This window comes from Spinacia oleracea, chromosome 4 (genome assembly GCF_020520425.1).
Source record: "Spinacia oleracea cultivar Varoflay chromosome 4, BTI_SOV_V1, whole genome shotgun sequence".
NCBI classification, from domain to species: Eukaryota; Viridiplantae; Streptophyta; class Magnoliopsida; order Caryophyllales; family Amaranthaceae; genus Spinacia; species Spinacia oleracea.
Window position 1 is genome coordinate 183,830,384 of NC_079490.1, and position 10,530 is coordinate 183,840,913.

Below are 10,530 nucleotides of genomic sequence, written 5' to 3' on the forward strand. Positions count from 1 at the left end.
ACCTCCAAATCAAGATCCAGCAAGCATATACTATATACATCCTTCTGATGCAAACTCAGTACAATTAATTTCTTTCAAATTCAATGGTGAGGAAGGTTTCACTAGCTGGAAGAGATCAATGCTACTTGCATTGTCTGCTAAGAACAAAATTGGTTTTGTTGATGGTAGTTTTATCAAACCTGATTTTGGCACAGCTGAACACAAGGCCTGGGAAAGATGTAATGATCTAGTGTGCTCACTGATTTTAGGGAATTTGAATGAGACTATAGCCAAAAGTGTTATGTTCATGAAATCTGCAAGAGATATTTGGACTGATTTGGAAGACAGATTTGATTTTGCATCACTAGCACAGATTTATTCTCTTGAGCAAAAATTGGCTGAAATAAGCCAAGGAGATAAATCTGTAGCTGAGTTCTTCACTGAAATCAAATCTGTGTGGGATGCAATTGAGGAAGCAAATCCTTTACCATACTGTACTTGCAATAATTGTACCTGTAATGTGACAAAGAAATTTTTCCAGAGGCAACAAGAGAGAATGGTGATGCAGTTTATGATGAAACTCAATGATCATTTTGCTACTATTAGAGGAAATGTACTGATGGTTCCAACTTTGCCCAAGGTATCTGAAGTTTACAGGTTATTTGCTCAAGAAGAGAGGCACAAGGAGGTTTCTCAAGCTAGTAATCAAGTTGAAACACTGGCTTTTGCAGCTGAGAAAAGGAGGTTTACTGGAGATCATTGGAACTCTAGCAACAAAACTTACAAAACTGGTTTTCAGACAGGTTATCAATCTGGTTCTCAGAAATCTGGAGGAACCAATAGATTTAGTAAACCAGGATCCAATTACTACTGCACACATTGTCAAACACAGGGACACAGTGTGGAGAGATGCTTCAAGATTCATGGTTATCCACCTGGCTACAAGACTGCAAGAGACAATAAGGTTGCAGCAGTTTCATTTGGTGACAATTCTAATAACAGTGTGCCAGAGTTGCCACAAACTGAAGCATCTCCAACTATCACAGTGGAGCAATATCAGCAGCTTATGGATATGTTGTCTAAACAACAACAACAGAATGCTAATACCAATCCTAACCTGGCTATGATGGCAGGTAATGTCTGTTTACTCTCTCACACTAAATCTAAATGGCTGTTAGATAGTGGAGCTTCAGACCATTATTGTCATGATTTGTCCCAATTTTCATGTTATAAGCCTGTTGACAATCAGAATACTTACATTACTATACCTGATGGGAGAAACATTGCAGTGAAACACATAGGTTTAGTAACACTGAATGATGGTATAATTTTGAACAATGTCTTACATGTTCCAGATTTTAAGTATAATCTGATATTTGTACATAAGTTGTGTCAAGATTTGCAATGTGAGATTCATTTCACTCATGATAAGTGCTTTGTTTGCTGCCATCAAGGGAGGCTGATTCCTCTTGGTGATATGAAATCAGGTCTATACAAGTTGGGAGAACAAGAATCTGGAAAAGTCAACCCTGTCCAAACACACATCTGTAATGTGGCTTGTTCATCCACAGTAGATAATGCTAAATTGTGGCATTTAAGACTTGGACACTTACCTTTTAATAGACTGAAACTAATAAATCCTAGTTGTGATGTGTCTACTTGTTTACAAGACACCATTTGCCAAGTGTGTCCTGCTGCAAAGCAAACTAGGTTGAGTTTTCCTCACAGTAGTATTAAGTCAACTAAGCCATTTGATCTTGTACACATAGATGTTTGGGGTCCTCATGCTGTAAAAACACCTTCTGGTTGTACTCAGTTTTTGACTATTGTTGATGATTATACCAGATTTACTTGGATCCATTTTCTGAAAAACAAAAGTGATTGTGTTTCTGTTATGGATAATTTCTTGAATATGGTTGAAACACAATTTGGAGTGAAGGTTAAATGTATTAGATCAGATAATGCCAAGGAACTTTGTGAAGGGGATATGAAGAAATTGTATCTGAAGTTAGGCATTCTAATCCAAACCAGTTGTAGCCATACACCCCAACAGAATGGTGTTGTAGAAAGGAAGCATAAACACTTGTTAGAAACAGCAAGAGCCTTATACATACAGTCTAAAGTACCAGAGAGATTTTGGGGGGAATGTATACTTTGTGCTGCTTATTTGATCAACAGGATGCCTTTGCAATCCTTGAAGCTTGAATCTCCTTACTATAGGTTGTTTGACCAGACTCCAAATCTCTCACACTTGAGGACTTTTGGTTGTCTTTGTTATGTGTCCACAACCAAAGTAGGGAGAACAAAATTGAACCCAAGGGCCACTCCCTGTGTGTTCATGGGTTACTCAACAACACAGAAGGGATATAAAGTTCTGGAAATAGATACAAACAGATTCTTTGTATCAAGAGACATACATTTTCATGAAAAACACTTTCCATTTCACCTTTATCACAAACACAAATCCATAAATATCTCTCCTTACACCAATGCCATCTATCTTCCTACTTTTTTATCCCCTACAGTTTTTGATCCACCAGATTTTTCTTCACCCACTACCATTTTTCCTCCTCATTCCATAACACCACAAGCTAATGTGTCACCTGAACCTTTCACTCCATCACCATCACCATCCACATCTGCTTCTCCTTCTGTACATAGTACATAAACTTCTTCTTCTTCTTCTCCAACAAATTCATCCACTCAATCTTCTACTCCTTCTGTACATAGTACAGAAACATCTCAATCTACTTCTAGTTCCACTTCTGAACCACTTCCTTATCCCATCACCAGACAATCTGCAAGATCACACAAACCACCTGCATATTTGGATGCTTATGAATGTTTTACTGCCTCAAATCCAGACACAATACCAGTTGCTCAACACTGGTGCAATCTGGTTTCATATGTTACTTTTCCAGAGGAATTTCAAGCTTTCCTTACTCATGTTTGTGACATCAAGGAACCTTCATCTTATTCTGAAGCTGCTAAACACCCTTTATGGGTTGAGGCAATGACAAAAGAACTGGATGCTTTAGACAGAAACTACACATGGGAGTTGGTGGAACTACCTAAAGGGAAAAGAGCTATTGGTTGTAAATGGGTATTCAAAGTGAAGCTGAAATCCACTGGGGCTTTAGAAAGGTGCAAAGCTAGATTAGTGGCCAAAGGATACAATCAAAAATATGGGATTGATTATGAGGAGACTTTCAGTCCAGTGGTGAAAATGAGCACCATTAGATGTCTTCTTGCAGTTGCAGCAAGCAGGAAATGGCCCCTTTTTCAATTAGATGTCAACAATGCTTTTTTACATGGTGATTTGAAGGAGGAAGTGTACATGCAAGTACCAGAAGGAATTGACAATCCAACCAACAAAGTGTGTAGATTGATCAAGTCTATATATGGGTTGAAGCAAGCTTCAAGACAGTGGCATGAGAAGCTATTAACTGCTTTAGAAAAACAAGGGTTTATGCAGTCTAAACATGATTACAGCTTGTTTATTAACAAGCAAGATGGGCATATCAATATTGCAGCAGTCTATGTTGATGACATAATCTTGACAGGGACTGATTCAGATAAGCTACACTCTTTGAAGGCTTATTTACACCAGGAGTTCAGCATCAAAGATTTAGGAACTCTTAACTATTTCCTTGGCATGGAAGTAGGATACACTTCTGATGGAATAATTCTTAGCCAAAAGAAATTTACCAAAGAACTCATTGAGTGCTGTGGTTTGGATGTATCCAAGAGAACAGTTACACCTTTACCAGTAAATGTCAAGCTCAGTAACACAGAAGGTGAACTTTATTCTGACACAGAAAAGTACAGATCACTAGTTGGAAAGTTGAATTTCTTAACACACACAAGACCTGATCTCTCATATGCAGTACAAACACTGAGTCAGTTTCTGCAATGCCCTAGAATGCCACATGTAGCAGCTTTACACCACACTTTGAAGTATCTGGCACACACAGAAGGTCAAGGGATTTTGCTAAAAAGTTCAAACAATATCAGCTTACAGGCTTTCTCAGATTCAGATTGGGCTTCTTGTCCAGATTCTAGAAGATCCATCACTGGATACATTCTTTTACTTGGTGGTTCACCAGTGTCTTGGAAGTCTAAAAAGCAAGGAACAGTTTCTAAATCTTCAGCAGAAGCAGAATATAGGGCAATGGCAGCTGCTGCTTCTGAGGTGACTTGGATAGTTAATTTATTGGAAGATTTGGGTGTTTATGATCTCAAGCCAATCACTTTGCACTGTGATAACCAATCAGCCTTACACATTGCTAAAAATCCAGTGTTCCATGAGAGAACAAAACACATTGAGATAGACTGCCACTTTACAAGAGATAAAGTCCTAGAGGGATTGTTGCACCTCACTTATCTACCTACACAGCAACAATTGGCTGATATTTTTACCAAACCTCTCTCATCTGTACAGTTCCAGACTCTCTTGTCCAAGATTGGAGCTTGTGAGCCTCCATCTTGAGGGGGGATGTTAACATTATATGATATACTTGCTACTTGTTCTATTTATGAAGCTGAAACAAGGCATACAACATCAGCATTTCAACATCTCAGCTTGAAGCATTGCAAGCTTGATTAGTCTGCACTGTCAGCATACAGTCAGCATACAGTCAGCACCCTAGGTGCACTTTTTGTTATTCTGCTGACATCATGATCAGTTAGTTATAACAACTTATAGATGCTTCTAGAATTCTAGCTTGTATATAAGCACTCCTCATTGTAATTCTGTTATTCATTCAATCGATTATACAAAAGCTCCCAAACACTCTCTGCATTCTTTTGCTCTCAAACTGCTAATCAATTGTTCTTGTTTCAAGTTTTGTCAGTAATCTATATATTGATATTATTAACTTTTGAAATATGCTACAAAGTACAAGAAACTATAATATACTCCGCGTGATGCTATTACACAATCTAATTTGTTGAAAATACAGTACAAAATAATATCATTGGTGCTGCTCACGTGCAAGTCAATGGCCGGAAAAACTCAGTCAATGTCGAAAACTTTTCTTTAGTTGTCTTTCACAAAAAATTACACTAAGATATGATTTTACAAAAAATCTTATATAAGGTCATTCCTCGCAAAATTTGGGACTCTAAAAAATCGATTATGCAAATTTGTCTTTAATATTTCACGTAAAAAAGAATCGTTGGACTCCAAAATCACAACCCCTCCAACAATATTTTTTTGTTTCCAAAACCATATAATCTGATATGCATCGTCAAGTCATTAAGTCAATCTCATGTTGAAACCGAGTACACTTTTTGGTCAAAGAGGCTTCATTTTCTCATGTTTTGACAAGTTAATCTTCACTTATAGTACAAGACCAACTCCTCAAACCCACCAAAATTATTATCATCTTAGACCTGATGACTCCTACAAAGAGCAGAATTATGAACAATCAATTGTATATTCAAATTCTCAAATCACCAAATTTGGAAGATGTGGTTCTACCCAAGAAGCAGAAATGGTGTTCAATCGTATGCCAGTTAAAACCGTCATTACTTGGACTGCTCTGATTTCGGCATATGTTGAAAATGGGGAGCTTGCGAAAGCACGGAAGGTGTTCGATGAAATGCCTCAACGAAATATTGCGTCTTGGAATGCTATGATCACGGGTTATATGCGGAATGGGGTTGGAGTTAATGAAGCTTGTGAGTTGTTTAATAGGATGCCGGACCGAAATGCTGTATCTTATACTGTCATGGTCACTGGTTTCGCCTATGCATTTATGTTTCAGGAGGCCGTGAGATTGTACAATGATATGCCAAGAACTTGGCGTGAGCCTGTTTGTTCTAATGCTTTGATTTGTGGGTATTTAAAGGCAGGTAAGTTGAATGAAGCTCTTCAGGTTTTTTCGGGGATGGTAGAAAAGGATGTTGTTTCATGGACGTCAATGATTGATGGGTATTGTAGAAAAGGATATACTGAGAAAGCTAGAGAATTGTTCAATATGATGCCTGTGAAGAATGTAGTTTCTTGGACAGCAATTATTAGAGGGTATATGAGGGATGGAAATTTCATAGATGGGTTTCTTCTGTTTTTGTCTATGAGGAGAGAAAAGATTGTAAGGGTTAATCCTATGACTTTAACTACAATTATTGATGCTTGTGCTAACAGTGGTAGATTTGTAGAAGCTTGTCAATCCCATGGATTAGGTTTGCGGATGGGATTTGAGTGTGATGTAATATTGTGCAACGCTCTCATCAGCATGTATGGTAAATTTGGTTGTCTAGATGCTTCCATTAAGCTGTTCAACTTAATTAGTGAGAAAGATATATTCTCTTGGAATTCCATGATTGCATCCTATGTTCACGCTAAACAAATTGAAGAAGCTTATGGTCTTTTCCAAATTATGCCCAGAAGAGATGTTGTTTCTTGGACAACAATGATTGGAGGGTTTTGTGTAAAAGGTGATATGGATAAATTAATCCATTTGTTTAATTTGATGCCGCATAAAGATGATGTTACTTGGACTACTGCCATTTCTGGATTGGTTAACAATGAGAGACCTGCTGAAGCTATTCATTGGTATATTAGGATGGCTCGAGGATCCTTCAGAGCAAATGTTTTTACTTTGAGCACCGTGATCAGTGCTGCTGCTTGTTTAGCTGATTTAATCATTGGCTTGCAACTTCATGCTCAAGTTGTGAAGATGGCTATGGAGTTTGATTTATCGGTTCAAAATTCATTGGTGACAATGTACTCAAAATGTGGAGATATTTCTGATGCATATAGTGTCTTCATGAAGATTGCTTCACCCAATGTCATTTCTTTTAACTCGATGATCACAGGCTACGCCTACAATGGTCTTGGACAAGAATCACTTCACTTATTTAAACAAATGGAGAATGAGAGGCTGCAACCTAACGAAATCACCTTCCTTGGTATTCTTTCTGCCTGCATACACATGGGTTTTGTTGAACAAGGTCAAGAGTATTTTAGATTGATGAAGTCCACTTACCATGTAGAGCCAGGGCCTGATCACTATTCATGCATGATTGATCTCTTTGGCCGAGCAGGATTGCTTGACCAAGCAGTTGATATGATCCATTCAATGCCATTTGAACCTCATGCTGGAGTTTGGGGAGCACTTCTGACTGCTGCACAGTCCCTCTTGCGTCTTGATATTGCAGAGCTTGCAGCAGAAGAAATTTTGAGACTGGAACCTAATAATGCAACCCCACATGTTGTTATGTCAAAGATATACTCCATTTTAGGAGAAAAGGAGGCTGAAGAGGTCAGATGGACACAAAAATCAAAGGGTATACTAAAAACTCCAGGCTGTAGTTGGATTCCTGGTGACAGAAAACAGTAACTAGTTTGTGTTGGAGATCAACCTCGCATAAATCATAATTGTGATGATTGGGGAACATATCCAGACATGTTTGGCCTGTTGGTATTATCTAGTTGATCATGAAAGATTTATGATGGGAAGATGCACTTAAGTAGTTAATCTAGTTGCCTTTACAAATCAGGAGTTACCACAGGTTTGCCCCTTTCAAGGTTAAGACATGAAATATAGTACGTAATTGCTATTAAATATTCAACCTGAGCTGAATTTTTATGTTTACTTCTTTTGGAATGCTTAACAGAGCTTATGTGCATTGGTTATAATATCATTTCAAAGCTTGTTTGCTAATTTAATTTCAGTTCTGAAAGGAGACAAAATGAAAAAGAGAAAGTACACAGATGAAAGGCATGATCTTCCTCAAGTCCTAGATTTACTTCTGTTGCCCATTTCCGTGGCTGGTATCCCCTTCTTTTTCAAAGGTGAAATCAAAAGCCTTAAAATTTCATTGCTGTTTAAATGTCGCAAATTCACATTTGTGTTGTTGTAACTTCGAATATTTATTATGTTTGAGAAAAGCAAGTTAAATATCAGCTGTGAGCCCTTTCTCAACAGGAGAATAATATGCACTTTGAGTCTCAAGCTTTTTGTGTTGCAATGCTGTTAACATTTTTTGAAGGGATTATAAGACATTGAGCACTTGTCGCCATTAGGTGCTGATTAATGCCCGGTTTTCAATTGCATACAAAGATGGCCATCTGCAATATATAGCCTCGTAAATATTGTCCTGTAAGTGCTAGCAATGCTTATACAGCTCTGCAGATCAACGATTCATTGATTATGTCTTATACATGTTTTTTTTTTTTTAATTTTCTTTATCTACCATATCTAATAAAATGAATTACTTCTCACCTCTCAAATGCTTAAGTTGAGCTCACTTCATATGAATGATCTTCATGTCCTGAAGTTGAGCCCATTTCTAGGATTCATGTTTAAGGATATGGACTAGAAATTACAAAACTTGACCTCTTAGTACTTTCATAATCCTGCTCATAAGCAGAAGTAGCAGATGTGTTATATAAGCCATATTTGCCAAAAAGGAAGGGTAAAAGCTTGTTTCTAGAATTTGAAGTAGATTTATTTACTTTTTGTTATGCTGCTTGAATATAAAAAATTTTATGTCTTAATTAGAGTAGGGTTGTGTATAGGAATGAATTGAGCAGTTAAGCTCATGCCAGTTTCTTTCTTGGAGATTTTGTTTTCACTGCCAGAGTATTGTACAACCTCCATTCGTAAAAGTTATTTACATGACAGGGTTTTTTAATGCCAGATATCACAGCTTTTTTGTCTGATTTTTATTTCAGGAATGACAAACTTTGACGCAAGAGAAGTGCACCTGTACAATATTTGAGATTCACCACAGGAAATCTAATTAAGAACTGCTGTGGTTCTACCCAACTGTAAGAGCCTAAAAGTGTGCTCCTATGCGTCTATGCCTGACATTTTTTGTCACATATCTTTGACTTCTCAACTTTTTTTTTTCTATACCATAGTTAGACATGAACCTTCATGAAGTGGCTTGTGAGTTGTGATTGGCCAATGAGTTCATCAGTAAAATACTCAAAACAGTATCCTCTTCCATAGTTCCATTGAAGAATGCTAGCATGTTTTTCATCTTTATCTTTCTACACTCGTATTTCAGCTAATTTATAGCTTCTTTTTGGGAGGGGAGGGGCTATATATTTGGGGAAGAAAAAATAAAAAAGATTATTGTGCTCTATCTGCTGCTGATTGTGCTCTATCTTATTCATATCTCTTAGTTAATACTATGATCTGTAAGACAGAAAAATTTATACGAGTTGGTAATATAATCGATCAGCTCTCCTTCCACATGACATAGATAGAGCTATGTCATTTCCTAACAAATGCTAATATAATTTCCACATTCCTGAAAATACTGCATATTTTGTCATCATCTACTGAAGTTGCTCCATTGTTATCATGTATGACAGTTTTCTTGACAAACACTTGAGAATATGTTCTACAAAAGGATTGTGCAGAAAAAGGTTTGAATGCCAGTGAACTTGAAAGTATTAGACTATTTGTAGCGTAGAAAACCGATGTACCTGTCAAGGGTTTATACTTTGGAGCATCCCTCCATTCAACAAAGTTTTTCACTCTTTCTGTTTAAGTCCGTTCCCAAAATTTGTCTTATTTGGTTTTCTTTATTTTATTTTTGTCAAATAATAACCCGAAATAACACAATATTGAACATGGCCTTTTTACCCCATAAAACCCAGTAACAGTAAGTACTTATTTTTCATTTTATTTGATTTGTGATTCTATAGCAAATGGGAAGAACACTATGTTTGAATAAGAGCAAATGGAGAAAAAGGGAGGAGGACAACTGACAAGTAAGTTATGAAAATTTGCAACATTTACTTTTTCATGGTATTTACAAGTATAATGGTTGCACCAAAAAATATACAGTGTAATGGTACAAACCTGTGAAACAAAGGATTTGAATTCTAATGCCTCAATTCATGTATATACATATCACATGACAATTCAGAGAAAAAACATCACAATTCCGATATCAGACCAGCATTCATACAATAGAATCGACTGCATTTTGTTTGATCACCATGAATGTGGGAGGTTTACAGAGCGCTGAGTATCTTCTTCTTCTTCTTCTTCTTCTCTGTTCCTGTTCCTGTAGCTGTTACGTCTGTTTGGGATCCAAATGCCTTCATTGACAAGAGAAAATCTACGCCTTGCATTATAATCATCATCATCAGCTAAGTTCCATTCATAAGGTTTTATTGTCTTTTCCTTATTTTTGTCATTCTTCTTCTTTTTCTTGCCATGGATGCACTCGTTACATAGAAACATTAACGCCACGATCCCAGCCCCACACCCAATAAGATCTATTAAGCAGTTCATCTACCTTTCCCTGGATGATCAATACAAAATCAAATTATGAAGAAGAAATTGTCATGTAGTTTAAAGTCTTGGACAATGTAATTTTCTTTTGAGTTTTATGAACAATCATTTGTGTTATAAAATGGAAGGGGCGGTTTGATTTAGTTTAAGCTAAGCTAGTTCATGAAAGTGATTGAGATTATATTATTCATTTGACTAATCACGTCGCTCTATGGAACTAGATTTGGACTAGTTCAAGAACTCCTTTTTTTTCTTTTTCTTTTTCTTTTTCTTTTGTAAGTCTAACTTC

General features: G+C 36.8%; 1 protein-coding gene across 11 annotated transcripts; it reads left to right on the plus strand.

The window, feature by feature from the left end:
* The first annotated feature begins 5,116 nt into the window (after positions 1–5,116).
* LOC110775571 (pentatricopeptide repeat-containing protein At1g53600, mitochondrial) lies at positions 5,117–9,712 on the plus strand. Of its 11 annotated transcripts, none has more exons than XM_021980181.2 (4): positions 5,117–7,497; positions 7,661–7,780; positions 7,978–8,087; positions 8,663–8,978. In XM_021980181.2, exon 1 carries the CDS (start codon positions 5,250–5,252, stop codon positions 7,323–7,325), a length of 2,076 nt encoding a protein of 691 aa, XP_021835873.2. In that variant the 5' UTR covers positions 5,117–5,249; the 3' UTR covers positions 7,326–7,497; positions 7,661–7,780; positions 7,978–8,087; positions 8,663–8,978. The 11 variants fall into 11 exon arrangements, with proteins under 11 accessions (XP_021835873.2, XP_021835875.2, XP_056699182.1 ...); XM_021980183.2 differs by having other exon boundaries at positions 8,012–8,087; XM_056843204.1 differs by adding an exon at positions 9,647–9,712 and having other exon boundaries at positions 5,117–8,087; positions 8,663–8,758.
* Positions 9,713–10,530: the final 818 nt, after the last annotated feature.

Excerpts from the sequence above, each read along its gene's own strand:
- LOC110775571 (XM_056843204.1), top strand. The coding sequence starts at position 5,250 with ATGTTGAAACCGAGTACACTTTTTGGTCAAAGAGGCTTCATTTTCTCA.